The sequence below is a fragment of the Rhododendron vialii genome, chromosome 3a (genome assembly GCF_030253575.1).
Source record: "Rhododendron vialii isolate Sample 1 chromosome 3a, ASM3025357v1".
NCBI lineage: Eukaryota > Viridiplantae > Streptophyta > Magnoliopsida > Ericales > Ericaceae > Rhododendron > Rhododendron vialii.
Window position 1 is genome coordinate 2918569 of NC_080559.1, and position 17636 is coordinate 2936204.

The following is a 17636-nucleotide window of genomic DNA, read 5'->3' on the forward strand; positions in this document are numbered from 1 at the left end:
TGACTTAGATTACTTCGCAAATAAACTATTGCTACGTATACCTAGAATGAGCGGTATTTCCTCTGGTTAAATTAACTCTATATAACTAGTATATATGGATATTGCTCGAGGATAATTTCTTTCGTAGTGTTTTCTTTTTTTAAGAAACAGTGCATGAGGTTGTGGTAATTAGTATTGAAATGAGTTAGAGATGATGAATTGAAGACGTTAAAGTGGAATTCTTTTGCGCTAAATTAAAGCAATATTCAGAGAGATTGATTATGCACAAACAAACTCACTAATTTATTCAATCACAACATCACTTTGTTCATCAATCTAGCTCACGCAACAGCCTTCTCTCTCACTGTCTGAATCTCTCAATCTCACACTGAATTCGCACAACATATGCAAACTACATACAGATTTATACTACTACAAGCCTAATTTTACAATCACAAACTCACAACCAACCCATCAAACCCTCACAACTTCTACCCAATGAAAATGACTAAGAATTACAATTTTAGTCCAGCGTGCAATTTTTCGGTTCGAAAAATAAATGTTGTGTTTGGATGAATTTTTAAGAAATTTTTGAATTTTTTTTATGAGAGTAATGATTGAAAGTAAAGGTAATAAGTGAAAAGAGATAGAGATAGAAATGAGAATAATGATTGAAAATATGAATAATGAGTGAAGAGTAATGATTGAAGTAGGGGTAATGAGTATTTTTTGAGTTGAAAAATATTTTTCAAAAACGGAAAGGAACAAGGCATTAAGTACTTTCAAGCATCATTTTTCAAGTTTCTTTACACCAAATTAACGTATGTCAAGATCTCTTTAATATGGTGCAAAGAAATTTAAAAAATGATGCTCAGAAGTATTTTATTTTTTGATTTCAAAATTGCACGTCTTTTAGTACAGGTCCAACAATTTGGGACAAAGGGAGTAAAATAATATCATGTTATAGATAACTTTATGCTATAAGTTGCCATAAAAACACATATGGCTCTATTTTATGAGCTCTCTTCGGGTCCCAGATAACTCAGGCACTTCCCTACGACCATATAAATTGGTTTCGTATTTACCACCCCAAAAAAAAAAGAAGCAAACAGGTCTTGTAAATATGAGCTACGAAGGGAGATTTGACACCTGAGATTCAATCAATTTGGAAACTAGCTTCATCGAAATGCAGTTTATAACGCGTGTAAGTCGTAGCTCACAGAGATTTCACAAATCATCCGGGGAGAAAAATTCTTCTAGTTGGGTTTCATTGACCACAGTGCCAAGTTTATGACTACGAACTGCAATGATTGAATCACTACCTACGTTACTCACTACGTCTGCAGCAATGATCTCAATCTACTCGTTCAGGTTGTGCATAGTTCCATCTGCAAAAGCATAGGAGAAATTAGCAGGAGTAGAAAGAATGTCACTGCAAAATTGCACTACTGAGTAAGAAAGCCAGTATCTCTTTAGAGACCGAAATTGCACTACAGCCAAACAGCAAAGTATGTTCAGATCGCATGACAATCTTTTTTCCGAGGAATGACTCTGGTTGCTCGTGTGATTGTGTTTCTGTATGTGTTTGCGTGTCAGTGTGTGTGTGTTAGAGAGAGAGAGAGAGAGAGAGGATATTCGTCTCGGATGCACAGTTAGATCAGTTATGATTGTGTGGCACTAATATTATTCATCACTCTATAATTAGAACCGAACGGCTCTTTGTTTGACGGGACTATTACTTAAGGGGTATATGTAAATATGCAATGCCATGTGATACGTAATTCATCGGATTATTAGTGATGAGATTAACAATACTACACTCTTCGTTGTATTGTATATACCAGAATTCGTGGGATTATTCATCCAATGATTCGATGAATATTTATTCTGGACGTAAAGATTTTAAGCAAACACTGAATATATGGTCCTCTTGACTAGATAGTACAATTCGATGCTCATAAGTCATATCCTGTCAAAGAAGTGGGCCCAAAGTGAAAATAGGCACTAGGTTGCTCTAGCAAAAAATGTACAGTTAATTGAATTCCGGTTAAATAACATTTGTGACACAAGTTGAAAGTTCTACCAACCATGGACCATAATAGCAATGATGTCACTAAATGAATCCAAGATAACCTCACTATTAAAGCCATGTTTCGTGGGTTGGACTTCAACTGAAGAGATCTACAGTTGTATACACCCATTGGATTATTATTATTATTATTATTTTGCTCAGCAAAAGCGAAATTTTATAACACTCAAAAGGATACATCAAGAGGGAAAACTGAGGAGCACACATGCTTAGACTCAACCTGGGGAGGGAGAGACGCAAATCATCCAGCAGGGGGTTGAATGATTAACGCCATACAATTACAATTTTAGCGAACGAATACCATCCAAAAAACTTTTGAAATCCTCTACAGAGTACAGTCTAATATTGAATTTGACTTTGATCCACATAGCCACCCTAAACTTGATTATATCCACCACCTCCTCAGATCTTGCAGTCGCATCCTTAAAAATATACGCATTCCACGTCATCCAAATGGACCAAATTGTTGCATAAAAGCAAGCTTCCCAAATGTGTTTTTCCAAGTTACGAAAACTATTATCAAACCACCAACACAAAAGATCTGCTATCAAAGGTGGGCAAACCCATTTAGTGTGCCACCAAACCAAGATCTGGGTCCAAATGTACCAAGAAAACTGACAGTGAAGGATTATTAATCTCACTCAATTAAACTATTATCAAACCACCAACACCCATTGGATTATTAATCTCACTCGATTAACAGTCAGAGAGTGCCAATATCATTTGCCCAATGTATCCTATATCGCATGTTCAGACCGATATGAAGTCGGTCCACTAAGTGTTGCATTCAATTATTCAAGTGCCATAATACAATCCCTCGGGGAATATAATCCACCAAGACCAATCAAACAGGCCCTAAAGGATTCAAGACCGAAACACGAGGTCTCAGTTTAACTGCAGTTTACAAAAATGTAATGGCACAATTCCCAGGGGATATCTGAGCACACCATGTACATTTCTATTACCTCGCTATCTTAAATGCAATCCTGGGCTTATACCCAGTGGCGGACCTATTCAGGGGCACGTGCCCCCACCAACTCCAGACTTCTTCTTCTTCCATTGAACTCTTCCACGCAGTCGTCCTTCCAGAGTTCCTCTCTCTCTCCATACACACGCCGCATAGGGCAGATTGATTATTTCAAGTTCAAAGTGGAGGTTTTAATTTGAGATTAGAAACTATACCGGAGGTATTTTACATTTGAACAGTTTGATTGGGGCTAACTAAACTAGGAAAGGTAGGGGTTTGTTTGGGAAAACTAGTCCTTTAGTGGGTTAATTACTTGTAATTGTTTTCTACTAAATGATGGAGATTTAAATTCAGTTTTCCATAATTTGTGCTTAAATTAAACTCAAGGGGTTGGTCTGGTGGTTAAGGTCCCAAAACGTAAAGGCTTGCTTCTTCCTAAGATATCAATTACAAAACTTTCCTGCTGCTATCAAGCCCTTTTTAGGGCCACGAGAGCTTGTTTGGTCGTTAATTTCAAGGTCCCTTGATCAGTCAAGGTGTGCACAAGTGGACTTACACCCATGGTTATCAAAATAAGTTGTGTTTAACTTCAATTTTTCCTTAAGGTTACTACTAGGTGCCCCCACTCTGTGGAAATCCTGGGTCCGCCACTGCTTATACCTACTATACAAATAAGTGAAACCCTCCATGTTTCTTCTCATCAAGAAATATGGATCAATCTCTAGACATGCTGGAAGGGATATTGTTGATGAAATCCACTGTAGCTTCTGGGAGACTAGCAAGTACCAAGAAGACATGCATACAATGCACAACTATCCCAATATTGAACCTTTCTCCAGCCGTGTTCCTAAGTCCAACCCACATACACTCCAGGGAGAACCCATCCACAAAGAAGTTTGGAACTTGTGCTCATGTAACAAATTTAGCGATCAACGATAACATCCAAAACTAACAGTAAACAATAGATGTTAAAGAACAAAGCAGCCATTATATTCATCAAAATGTGGGCTATGCAACTGGATAAAACGCTCCTACACCTTTTTTAGACCATGTGACAAAGTCATGTCAAGAAAATATAATACTACAAAACTGGCAAACAAGAAATACGGAGAATAGCCTAGGGTTGCGTATGTTGGAATCTTTCAATAATCCTCACTGTAATAAAATCTATAAAATCCTCACTGTAATAAAATCTATAAAATCCAGCATGTTGAGCTGAGCTTATTTAGGCACAAGCATAAATTATGTACCATATATGCAGACCAGGAGATACCTAAGAGTGATCATTTAAGGTACTTATGCTCAATTATTAGTAGAGATAGAGAGATTGCCAATGATGTGATTGTGACCCATAGAATCCAAGTGGGGTGGCTCAAGTGAAGGAGCGCTATTGGTGTACTCTGTTTTAAAAAGCGCGCAAAGCGCAGCGAAGCGCAAGGCATGCGCTTCGAAGATGTGGGCTATAGCGCGGAACCCTAAGGCATGCGCCTTTCGTCTGTGAGCCAAAAATCAGATCTGACGGCTCTCACCCATACATAACATGTTCGTGATGCACTGAATAATTCTTCTTTTAATTCGATTTCAACCATAATCGATCATACCCAGTAGAGCAGCTTCACCGACAGCAGCTTTTGCTCTTTTTCTTCTCCTCCTGTTCGATCAAGAGATAGCAGCTCCAGGTAAGCTGCTGCTGCTCCTCCTCCTCCTCCTTCTTCTTCTCACGTCTCTGTTTTTCTTCTTCTTCTCATCACGTCTCTTCTTCTTTTTTCCCTTCTTCTTCTTCTTCACCTTCTCATGTCTCTGTTTTTTCTTTTTCTTCTTCTCCCACGTCTCTCTCCCACGTCTCTCTCTCTCTCTCTCCATAATAGAAAATCAAAATTTCAGATTAGGTAGGCTGTAGAAAATTGAAATCGAAATTTCTGTCCCTTCCATGTCTCTGTATGCCTCTAGATATTATTGCCTTTAATCCTTATGGTATGTCCCTAAGGCTAAACATTATTGTGTTACCTTTTCATGGATGATATGTTATGTTTAGTGTTTGGTACTTTCGTTTAACTATTGACATGTTATGTTTTATGACATTTGAAAGTTTTACAAGTGTTTGTTTGTGTTGAAAACTTGTTCTAATAAAATTTGTCTCGTTGCAAAGAAAAAAAAATTTGCACTTCACGTCAATAAAGAGCGCGCCGCACGCTAAAGCCCCAGGGGACCGTTGCGCCTCAGTGCGCCTTTCGCCATTTAAAACACTGGTGTACTATGTGACAAGAGGGTACCCATAAAATTTAAGAAAAAATTCTATGGAACTGCCATCAGACCAACGATGCTTTACGGGATAGAATGTTGGCCTATTAAGAAACAACGGGTAAACAAGATGAGTGTAGCGGAAATGAGAATGTTTGGTGAATGTGTGATAAGACTAGACGAGATAGGAATAGAAATGAAACGGTTCGCAAGATAATAGGTGTAGCACCCATAGAAGAGAAGTTAAGGGAAAATAGGCTAAGGTGGTTTGGGCATGTCTACCGTAGACTAGGAGATGCAGTATTAAGAGAGCGGATAGGATAGCTTTGGGTAGCAATGCTACGGGGGAGGGGTAGACCTAAATTGACATTAGATACTGCGGTACGCAACGTTATGAGTATAGTAGGTTTGTGTGAACAAGTGGCCCTTCACAGAGCTCAATGGAGGAAAAGGATTCATGTAGCCGACCCCAAGTAATTGGGACATAAAGCTCGGTTTGGTTTGGTTTGGTTTGGTTATATGCAAACAGTAACATACCCGAGAAAGATGTTAAAGCCTATATGCAACCTACTACCAAACATAAGCCCTGACAAACATGGACATCATGAAAGATAAAAGTGAATATCTACACAGAAAATGCAGATATTGCATCGCATGCTGCATGTCAAACACAATTCACATGACTATCACTTTCACGAAGTAATCAAACCTAACAACAATTGTAAATGGCATAAATTTGTAGTCAAACTGCTTCTTGAACTTACCTGCAGCAACTATTGGTCCATATGCTGGTCGTTTAGCAATCCAGTTTCCTAGAGAATCCTTCATGTGTCTTCTATCAGATGCAAAGGAACGAAGGAAAATTGGAGCATGCACAACCCGAAAGAACCTGAGATTGCAAAGCAGCAATCACTTCATATACTTTTCCAATTGGGTTTCAAGAAATCTAAAACTGTAAATGGCAAAAATCAATTCGCCAGCATGATGAAAGAGAAATTTTGGAAATGAGGACCAACAAATAAATGATGACAAGGCATATCAAGAAGAGTCCGGCTCCTCTCCAATCCATAGGGAATTGGAGGATCTTCCAATTCTAATGCAATGGTCAGGATTACCCTAGTATCTCCAGCCCAAAGCTCATATGGTATTCTACGGGCATCCAATTACTCCCCAAATATTTCCCAAATTCCAAACATTAGTAAAATTTCATTTCATAACTGTAATAATTGGTGCAGGTTCAAAAAACTATCAGATTCACAAGGTTAATCAAATAACTCCTTTTGCATCTCCTTTTGCATTTCTTCTAAAATATTTTTTCTATAAAAATTATCTTACATTCAACTACTTACTCATACGTTTTTTTTCTAATTTCCATAACTGAATTTTAATTTCAACTTTCTTTACATACAAGAACAACTACATCAATGAGCACACAACACAGTGCGAAGCACAAGTGGAAATACACTAGTATCAGTAAAAAAAAATTCATGAGCTACATAACAAGATAATATCAGCGAAAAAAACCATGCTGAAATAAAAATATTATCGATATAATATTAGTAAAAAAAACCCTTGTGAGCTATATGATATCGGTCGAAAAAATCCTCATGAGCTATATAAAAAGTTTTTCAAAGGCAGGTTTAACGGGGAGAAAAGACGCAGTTCAAAAAAAAATTGAATTTTTTATAAACTTCGAAGATTAATGAATTTTTTTCGCCATTCAAAAAAAATGGGGATAGAAGACGCTTATGTAATTAAGAAATATTTTGGGAGTAATTGGGTGCCCGTAGAATACCATATCAACTTTGGGGCTTGAGTTACTAGGGTAATCTTGACCATTGAATTGGAATTGGAGGATCCTCCAATTCCCTATGGATTGGAGAGGAGCCGGACTCTATTAAGAAATGGATAATATGGAGTTAGAATAACAAGAGTAGAATTGGATACTTGAGGAGTGCCGCTACCGTGTATTCAACACAGACTCCTCTTGAATGAGATACCAATGTTGATCCAGAACTGAAGTATACCATGCCTAATACGTCTAATAGGGCATACACCCAGCAAGCAAATCCACCGATTCAAGTTACGCAATTATGTGTGTACACTTCCTAGTTATAGCTTTTGCAAAACAGAGTTGCCATAAGATGAGTGAAGTCCCCATGCTAAATGCACCAGGATCAGGTTGTCTAAAGAACAAAAATTTGAATATGAATTTTAGCCATATGGCACGGCCTCATCCTCAGACTGGCTTTCAGAGAATTGTAGCAATTAGAAAAGTACCCAACCAAAAAATATATATATTGGTGGATGTGGGGCAAACGGTCCCACTCTAAACTGAAAGATGTTAGTTTAAAATTACCAAAATCAATTCTTTACTGTTGTTCACACTACTTATGTGAAAGTTTGACTTTGACTTCTTTAGATACAGTAGTAGGATAGGTTCAACACTTCATTTCCTACAGATTCAGAAGTATAATCATGTTTTGCTTTATTTTTTGACAGAATGATACACCCAAGGGATCCCACCAAAAATCACTAGTTCTAGTCGTATTGTTCCCTTCCTTTATTTGTTGGTGTTTACATTTTTTAAGTAACAAAGAAAAGAAAAGACAAGGGAAGCCAGTACTATTTCTGCTGTCATTTCATCTATGAAACAAGATGCCAAATCTATACGAGGCTTTCCAAGAATCCTAAGGTAACAAGTTCGTTAAAACATAAAGCTTCATCTGCCTAATTGTAGTGATATTGCCTCCTGGGTGTTATTATATGTATTGCTGGGCATACTACTGAGTCCACAAACTCTGGTATACACTCGCCAATAAAAAAACTCAGTACGGAAGATCAGTTAACATTACCTTTGAAAATCAGGAAAAAGTTGAAAAGACGGCTGGATGGTTTCTGATACATAGGAGGCCAAAGGAGATGGACAAGGAGGACTTGAGTCTAAATCCCACACAAGAGGAGAAGAGTGGCTTTCTTTCTTTCTCTATATAAGCATTGCAATTTCAAGGTTTAGAAAGTTGAACAACATTCATGCAGGAAAGTAAATGGAAAAACCTATTTCAGTGTTCTACCAACACAAAAATGATGAGATTTAGTTCTCACCTGAATGCAGATGACATGGTAGTCCCATAGAATTACTCCATCAGCTGTGACTAGCTTTCTGATGCCACAATGGAACCTGTACAATGGTCATCAAATGATTCAAATTGAGAATTGCTTTACCTCGGCCAGTCCAATTTATGCTACAACATGCATGCAAAGGAATCATTCTTCTGGTTGGCTCAAGCAAAATGGCAAGGCTATTGTCAAAATTTGATCAGAGTGCAAGACACCCATTGGTAGAGACGTCACCCAACGGACAAGTGTGGCATTTCCTCGTTGCCACTTGTCTTAATCAATAAAGGCAGTCTCTTTTCCTAGACCAACCCAACCGCAAGTATTTGTAAATAACCCCAAACACTCAAGAAATCAGTCACCTTTTCTTGTGAATTCAGGGAACCTCTAAAATTCGAACACTGAAAATAGGTCCAGGTTATGACCCAGTAAAGCTGACTAAATTCAAGGAATGGGAGAACTCTCTTAGTAATTAAGCACGCTGAGTAGTATATGGTTTCGTAATCAACACAAGAAGTATGCCAGTGCAGGATGATATCCAATGAATCACCACAAGGCAGAATAGGACAATGAAGATTTAAAGAACTCATAGCTCACACGAGAAGTCCGTAAAAACTAGGTGTCAAGAATTCACTTTTACAGTGAATTTGTTAAATACTATCATCTTCGATGCTTTCACCCAGCATTTTGACAAACAACAGTCACGTAAAATGATTTAAGAAAGGTCCATTACAGACATCTATTTTATCGTTGCATGGGAATCGTTAGGGTGACGTTTCATGTATTCTCCAAAACCTAGTGGAATACAACACCCAGTTATATGGAAAATATAAAGTTACACACCTGCTTCTTTTCTTTGGAGATGAACAACACATTTAGGTCAGATCCATCAGCATCAGCTACCCCACTTGTGCTTAGCTTTTTGCAAAGCAGATATACATTCTCCTCACTCAAAAAAGGAAAAACCAAACAAGAACAAAGAACATTCAGCATATTTGCTTGATTAGGAATCTAGGATCCATCATGCATTCTTGCAGTTTATAAAAGTAGAAAAGTACTTTTTTTTCTCTTATAAATAAATCATTGAACAAAAAAGGATAAAATGTAATAGCTCATTGAGGTGCAAAACACTTTTGCCTTATCTTTTAACAGGAAATATAAGTTAGAAGTAATGACTCTTTGTCTTTGATACAGCGACTTCTTTGATACACTGATTTCTAATTATCTTAAACAGATCCGTTCAAACCAAGAAGTGACTTGTTTCATGGTGGGAGGGGAAACAAGTGGAGTCATGGGTAGGGGGCAAGGGGCTTTCAAAAACATAGTTTCCCAAAAGGTACTGTTCAGGATTATATATACCTACCATGAGAACTTTGTGCATCTAAGGGTATTAAGAGTCTCAGGTGTCTCACTACCAGACATAGCTAGAGATATTCCCCAACAGCGAAGCTAAAAAAAGTAATGCGGTTACATTATACAGCAACCCCGTTTAGTCTTCCACATACCTACAACCTCAACTCGGAAAGTACCCGGAAGTCCGGAACAAATAGAGCACCAAAAACCAGAAACAAGATCAAGCTTTTTATAGCTGACGTGCCACTATGTTGATGTGCCCATCTATGTTAGCCCCTATTAACACAAGTTATGTTCAAACCCAAACTATGTAAAGGCAACTACTCCACTGCTCCCTTGTTTTCCCAATATTTTTGATACACTACCGAATAAAGGTGGCTTTGCTAGACTGAATTTGGCAAAGCCCTCAACGTCTTGGGCCTAATTGGACTGTGGGAGAACACGTGCAGCGCAACTGAGTAAAGCTTGAGCCATTTAGTTTGTAATTTAATTAGTTATGTAAAGTGAGGGATTAGTTGAGCTGGGTTAGTTGAGGTGGATTAGTTGAGTCAGTTTTTCCTTGTTTTGGTTTCGTGTATAAAGAGGGGAAGAAGAAGCTGTGAAGGGCATGTTGAAAATTGTAACGAAAAGCAGTTGAGACGAGAGCTCTCAATCTGAAACTCTCTTTTTTTTCCATTGTTCTTATTTCTTGTTCAATCTATACCACCAATCCTATCAATTTTGGGCGGGCCAACCTTTATAATTGTTGAAATTTCGAGAAAAAAACTACTATAATTCTAGTAAAAATTTAAAACGTGGGTAGGACGGTCGCCCAGATCTGCCACTCGGTCCGTCCTTGGTACCAATACCGGTGAAACTGACTTCCTCACAGTGCTCAGTGTGTGCGTGATTTTATGCGTTCGATATGAGATGTTGGAGAATCTCTCTTGCAAAAGAAAATTCAAGCAAAATTTGTTGGAATAGCAATAACTATATTCATATATATATATATATATATATATATATATATAGAGAGAGAGAGAGAGAGAGAGAGAGAGAGAGAGAGAGAGTAGCAGTAGGAAGGGGTATGCTGAAACTGGGAGATATCCAGTGGACGAACGGCGGTTGCTGTTGAGGTGGAATCCAATTCCGAAGTTCCCATGGAGTATATATCTATCAATTTCAGTACACACACACACGTGTGTGTTTATATACGTACATGGAGCATATACAATACAGTCTTATATGTATATTCTCCGAAGTCGAAGAGCTTTTCCGGAGAGTGTAGAGAGAGTGAAGAGCACAGTTTCAGCCGGGGTGGGCAGCGGGTACGAAGAAGGTCCTTTTAATTAAATTTTAAAAAAAAGCAAAAAAAGAAAAAGGCTTAATAATCATTTTGCCCATCAAACTTTTCCTAACATGACAAATCCATCCATCAACTTCTATTTCTTCTTTTTGAGCCCTCAAACGATGTGTTTGGAACTTATATGAGATTAATGCTTTGTTCGGAAATTGTGAAAGAGAAGGGAAGATTAAAAAAATTCCTGCCAAAAGCGCTCTCTCTTGTGTACGTATGAATCTCCTAATTTAGCCCTCCTCAAGTTCTCTTTCTATCTAGCTAAACCCTACATCTTCAGAAATTTCAAAAAAAAATGTGAGTGGTTTTGCGCCTGAAAGGTAGGTATGTTATTCCTCATCATTTTCTCCTCTTTCCCTTTTTCCAGACTATCGCTCAAGCTTTTGATACATTGTTAGTTCTTATCCAGCTTGAACTCTAGACTTTTTCCCAATTTTTTTTTAAAAAATTAATCTCTATTTACTTTGTTCTCAATGTAGATCTCAAACATGGAAGAGAATGCATATTTTCTATTTTCCATCAATGAGGGGCCGAAAAAATATATAACAATTTGATGGTTTAGATTGAAGGGAACAATAAACATACCCCTGTTTCCATTGATAGAAGTAGAAAAATTACTATATTGGCATACCTATGACAATTTAATAACACTTTAACTCCCCAAAAAATTCAGTAAAAAAAAGTTTAATGGTTTATAGATCGAAGGAAACAATAAACATACCTCTTATCCAATTAATAGAAGTGTGCAGGTGCGGTCAAAATTATGACCGTTGACCTGAGAATAAATTTGACTAGCATCAACCCAAGAATAAATTTGACTAACCAACCACAAAGTGACATATGGAGGGGCCAGAAGGACTGACACACGGAAAGGGGAGCACACGCGGGGTCCCGCGCGATAAGAAGATGGGCCCACGAGGGAGGGTAACAAGTCCCGTAGGGCAGGCCAAACCCTCATGGGTAAAGCAACCCACGAGAACCATTGTGGTGGGGTCGCGCGAGTTAAGGGACCCCAAGATAATAGAGAGATCTCATTAGAGTGTCAAGAGTCCTACTTTGGTCACAAGGCAGGCCAAGGGAACCTTGAGAAAAAAACAATCATCGTGGGATTGTGACTTGAGAAGGCAGTCTCGTCGTAGGAGGGGCGCACCCGCGGGGTCAACCTGCGCTCGGTGACGTCACCCCTGCGACTTGGAGGTACAAAAGGGACAAGTGTTGGGATTTTACTGGGCACCCCATCTTGGGTCTAACCAAGGCCCAGGTGCCCAATAAATACCCTAGACATTCCCTCTGATTTGATAGAGACAGTCTTTTCTAGAGAGAGAAAGTGGTGAGCATTGATTCTAAGGAAGAAGTACATTCTTCTCCAGGTTGACCTCACCCAATCCATCTAGGAAAAGTTGCTTTTGTCTCTTTTGTCCTCCTGCTTTTTCCCTTAGATCACTCATTTTTTCTCTTTTAGATCGAATTATCAACCAATTGAACTTCTCCAGCTTACGTAGATTCACATATTAGCTACCCACGCGAGATTTACAAACAAAGTGGAAAGATTACTACATTGCCATACCCGTGAAAGTTATATGGCACCCGACCAAGACCCCACTCTTCCACACCTCCGATCCACCAACCACCGCCGAGCGGCGGAGAATCTGCACCGGAGGCTGCGACAGGCCGACAAACGTGTGCCTCTGCGAAAAAATCCCAACCGAACCCATCTCGACCCTCACCCAAGTCGCGATCCTCCACCACCCCCACGAGCAGCGCCACAAGCTCGCCACCGTGCCCGTCCTCACCAAGTGCCTCCGCTGCTGCCAGGCCCTAGTCGGCCGCCGCTTAAACCTCGGCGACTCGCCTCTCCTCGATTCTCTCTACAATGCCGCCGTTGAAAACCCTAGTCGACCGTTTCATGGCAGGGATCTGTTTCCTAGTAGGGAAAATTTCAAAATATCACCTGACTTTTTACACAAATCACGCATAGGCATTTGACCTTTAAATATTATTAAAAAAACACATGATTTATTTAAAAGCTCATCAAGTTTCCACCTGTTATTAACTTTTCATCAAAAACAAACGTTGAAATGACTTACATCTGGCCATTTGGAGGGAACCAATATACATTTTGGGGGAAAAATACATTACTCTACTGATTTTCTCCCTCCAAAATCCACATATGGGGTCTTGGAGTTCCAATGGTTTGTTATGGGCGTAATCTTATAAGACTTCATTTTGGTTATTGTAATTATTTGTTTTTGTTGAACTGATTATTGCACATTTTTGATGACCAAATTTGTGTCATTTTTTTGGTAGAGCTTGAGATGGTGTGAAGTAAATAAAGGAGAAGAAGGAGATGTTTGGAGATATTGGGACATCCCCATTCTATTTAACTTTTTCTATAACTTTTAGTTTTGTTCTCATTTGAATTTTTTTCCATGTTTCTTAGTTTTGTGTCTCACTTTTTTTGTTTTCTAATTCGTTTCGTCAAGACGAATCAAAATAGTAAAAAAAAAATTATATATTTATCCAAATATTTTGAAAAAAAGTCAATTTTTTTACTTAAAAATGGTTATTTTCTAAAATATTTGGGTAAAAGTAATATATATATATATACACACACACACTTTTCCAATTCGTCGTTTAGACAAATCAATAAGTTACAAAATGTTGACACAAAACTAACAAACGCGAAAAAAAGAAAAGAAAAACTAAACTAAAAGTTATAGAAAAAGTAAAAATAGTTGTTATTGTAGGTGGATTTTGGCGGAAAAAATCAATAGAGTAATGTATTTTTCTCCCAAGATGTATATTGGTTTCCCCGTAAATGGCTAGGTGTAGGCCATTTCAGCATTTCCGTTTGTTTTTGGATAGAAAGTTAACGGCCGATGGAAAATTGATGAGTTTTTAAATAGGTCAGGTGCTTTTTTGAAAATATTAAAAGGTCAGGTGCCTATGCGTAATTTATGTAAAATGTCAGGTGCTATTTTGAAATTTTCCCTAATACGGCTTATGTTTCGGGAATAGTTTTTCCAAAATTACTGGTTTAGTGTGCATTTCCGCTATATTATTGGACGACATGCTAATGACTATAGCTAAGTTGTTTTCGCTTAATAGTACTATTTTAGTTATGTACATTAGGAGAATGATCTGCTTAGAAATTCGAAAAAACATGGATTTTGTTCTATTTAATCCATTTAGCTTGGCACAAAAACATGTATTGTGTTCGGTATTATGTGCTTTTCGCAATATTTTGTTTAATTTTTCTTTAATTTTTTTAAAAGCAATTATTCGACTCGGCGAGGAATCAGAAAAACATATGAAAAAGAATCGAATTTGAAAAAGTTTAGATATGACTGACAAGAAAAGATAGCTACTTCAAACTTCAAAGACAGCTAGTTCAAAAAAGTTCAGATAGAAGCAATCCTCTTTTTTTTTAGTTGGTCGCAAATTTTTACTTTTTATATTGCTATCGTAGAGACGAGCGACAAATAATTTAGGGTGAATCTTATGAAAAAATAAGTAAAGATGATGAAAAATACTGAAACAATAACTAGGAAGGAGGTGCCTTGATCTTATTGCCACTTGGCGACAGTAGTATAGAGAAATTCTGATGGTCGACTTACTCTTGATTTGAATTCAGAAGTTGCGGAAGTGTTTGGGCGAAGTTCAAAAAGGTTGTGTTTAGAGTCCAAAAATTGGGCGTTCGAGTGATCGTAAAGAATTTGCATGATAATTCTGCTAGTGATTTGGAAGAAGGTTTTGACAACTATGAGCTGAATAGAAAAGAAATTTGCAGTTTTAAGCATTAAATGACGACCACGCGTGGGATTGAATTTCGATTCAATAATTGATGAACATATAGACTTCTAATTGTATATTGGGGCAGGATAGGTATGAAACTTCCAGATTCACATTTCACAAATTTGACTTTTGGATTGAAGGTTTCTCCTATTCTAACCATGATAATTTCAGAACGTTTGTCGTTGATCTAGAAGTAGTACATATTTGAGTTTGCAATCTAGGGAAATGCCACACAGAGTTTATGTTTGTAGAGCATTACTTCTAGACTCTAGTTGTGTTGGGCTCGTAAGTTCCACCAGGCTTACACCTAAAGCATGTATGAGTTTTCCAAAATTTTGGCTTCTCTCTGTCATTTCTTTGACATTTGGTTCCAATCAACACTTAACATGCCGATTTCTTTGGTCCTGAAAAAGATTCTGGCATTCTGCATTCCTCAGATAAAAATCATAAACGAATCAGTGTAGCAGTCATCACATGTGCATAATTGGACTATAGTGATCGGTTGACACTGATGATTGGGGGTCTCACTCTAACAACGATGATCGTCTCTCTTTCTCAGGTACAGATTCATCGCCTGCAATTGATATCAGCAAGTGTCAATCCTCATTGCGTGGTTCTTACATTAGCAAGTATGTTCTGATTGCTTTCGATGGGACCTGGAAGCACTCTAAGGAGATGGTACAAGCAAGTTTACCCTTTTTATCAAAGTTTGCCATTCGGGTGAGTTTAGATTATGTTGGGATAGAAGGTGGGACCATATTTGATTCAGAATTGATTCTTAGGAAGGAGCCCTTTAGCGGGTGCATGAGCACAATGGAGGCTATTGCACGAGCTTTGTGTGTTCTTGACCCTCATGGGGTTGAGATTGAGGGTAGGTTGGTGGAGGTTTTAAGAGCTATGGTTAGGTTTCAAGCTTGTTACTTGATGCCCATGAAGCCAAGGCCTAAGTTGCCGAAGAGGGGTAAGGAGGATGAGAAGAACAATCAGAGTGCTGTAGTGTTTGGTTTATGATTTTAAATTGAATATGAATGCTCTCGATTTGGCCACACTTTTATACCCTGTTATGGATATCTTTGTAGCTTCCTTTATTGATGATGTTGAGAATGGACAATTAAGTGTGGAAACATTTGGGGCTATAATTATTCCATGCCTATAATGCCTATAATGTTGAGTACAGTTACATGTACTTCATGCCTATAATTTGTGGATGATTAGGGATGATTTCAGTTGACATCATTCCAACCCCTCTGTCAGCTTTGTTTTCATTGGTAAATGACTTGTTTCTCACACGAGACCTTAATTTATCTTGCGTAAGTTGCCTTACTTGAGGCCTATGTTCCATGGACTTGGGTATTGGGTGCGGCTGTGCAGGTACTTGTTTAAGTGTCCGCCTCATCTAATTTCCGTTAAGGACTCCAAGATACACCAAAATATTCAAATTTCTTAATATATTTCTTTTGTATTGTCAGATAAATAGTGTTTAAAAAGTGCCTTAGGATGTTTCGTACTATATTGGAGTTCCACGCATAGGTCAAGATAACTTTGCATTTCAAAAATGCTTGCTAGGTGTATGTCCGACTAAATGTGTTAACTTGTCCTAGTGTCGAGTGTCCAACACGGGTATTTTCTACATTTAACATAGCTCAAGGCTATGTGGAACTTTGTAATTTTTTGTAGAGTATTTTCAATGATCGCGGTTAGCTGGAGACCGCGTGTATTTGTGGCTCCTCCACATCTGAAAATGGATAAATGGTCCAAGAATTTTGTTTTCCAATTTTCTTGCATCGTATAAATTTTTGTGTGTTCTCTTCTTAGGATCTTATACGTTTTTGTGTGTTCCCTTCTTAGGGAGCAAATACAAAAGTGCTTGCTTTCAGACAGTGAAGATGGAACCTGAACCTACCTATTGCTCATTTTCAACTTCTTCTGCGGATATATCTTCTCACTCTAGATGCTTGCGCTTTTTAAGCAATGGTTCACATTGCTAGAGTTGATGCTTCATAAGGGGAAAACGCTATAGCAGCAAGCAGCCGACTAACAAGCGAAATGTATAGGCTTTTATATATCGTTTCAGCGACAAGAAATCATGAACGTTCGATATTTAATCCAGCTTTTGCTCTTCTCTTTTGCTGGTATCAAGCTTTGAGGTGATGCAGATTCATGTCTGCTATCTACGACATGCTCAAATGTATTGTTTACGTCAACCAACGGTTTAACTATCCATCTCTTCCAAAAAAATTCAGTGCTTTTTGGTAGTTTGTTTTGTTTTTTGCTCGGCAAAAGCATCGTTGTTGTAGTGAGGTTTGAGCTCCAGTCAAATGCACGGTGCCTATCACGGGATTACCACTCAACGTGCGCTTTTTGGTAGCTGCTCGTGAGAATGAAATATAGAATTGCCTCTTCTTTTTTCCTCTTTTGTTGACCAATGACTGATCGATAAGATTTGGTCAATGCCCTTTCTGTCTGTTGTGGGAAAATGTTGAAATTAAGAACTGTTGAAGCTTTGCTAGCAAGAAGTTAAGAATTGAGATCAGGGCCTTATTTTTAGGGCACGATGCCTGTTGATGGGCCTTATTTGACTCGGATCGGGTGAACCCGACCCATCTTGGATTTCCCCATAATATGATTTGAATCCGGCAAACGGCTGAATTTATTGTAGGTATGCATGTTGATGGGTCCAAATATTTCAAATTTCATTTGTGGGGCGTTTGTAAATTCGTTCGTAGGTTTGACCTCTTCAAGATTACCCATCATGCTAA

At 38.1% G+C, this 17636-nt stretch overlaps 1 protein-coding gene and 1 pseudogene across 1 annotated transcript; one reads left to right on the top strand and one right to left on the bottom strand.

The window, feature by feature from the left end:
* Window positions 1–1134: 1134 nt before the first annotated feature.
* On the bottom strand, window positions 1135–10094 carry LOC131319038 (protein N-terminal glutamine amidohydrolase-like; annotated as a pseudogene).
* Window positions 10095–10970: 876 nt separating this feature from the next.
* On the top strand, window positions 10971–16000 carry LOC131319385 (tRNA-uridine aminocarboxypropyltransferase A-like). Its single transcript, XM_058349613.1, has 4 exons — window positions 10971–11064; window positions 12207–12343; window positions 12598–13009; window positions 15437–16000. Exons 1-4 carry the CDS (start codon window positions 10971–10973, stop codon window positions 15886–15888), a joined length of 1095 nt encoding a protein of 364 aa, XP_058205596.1. The 3' UTR covers window positions 15889–16000.
* Window positions 16001–17636: the final 1636 nt, after the last annotated feature.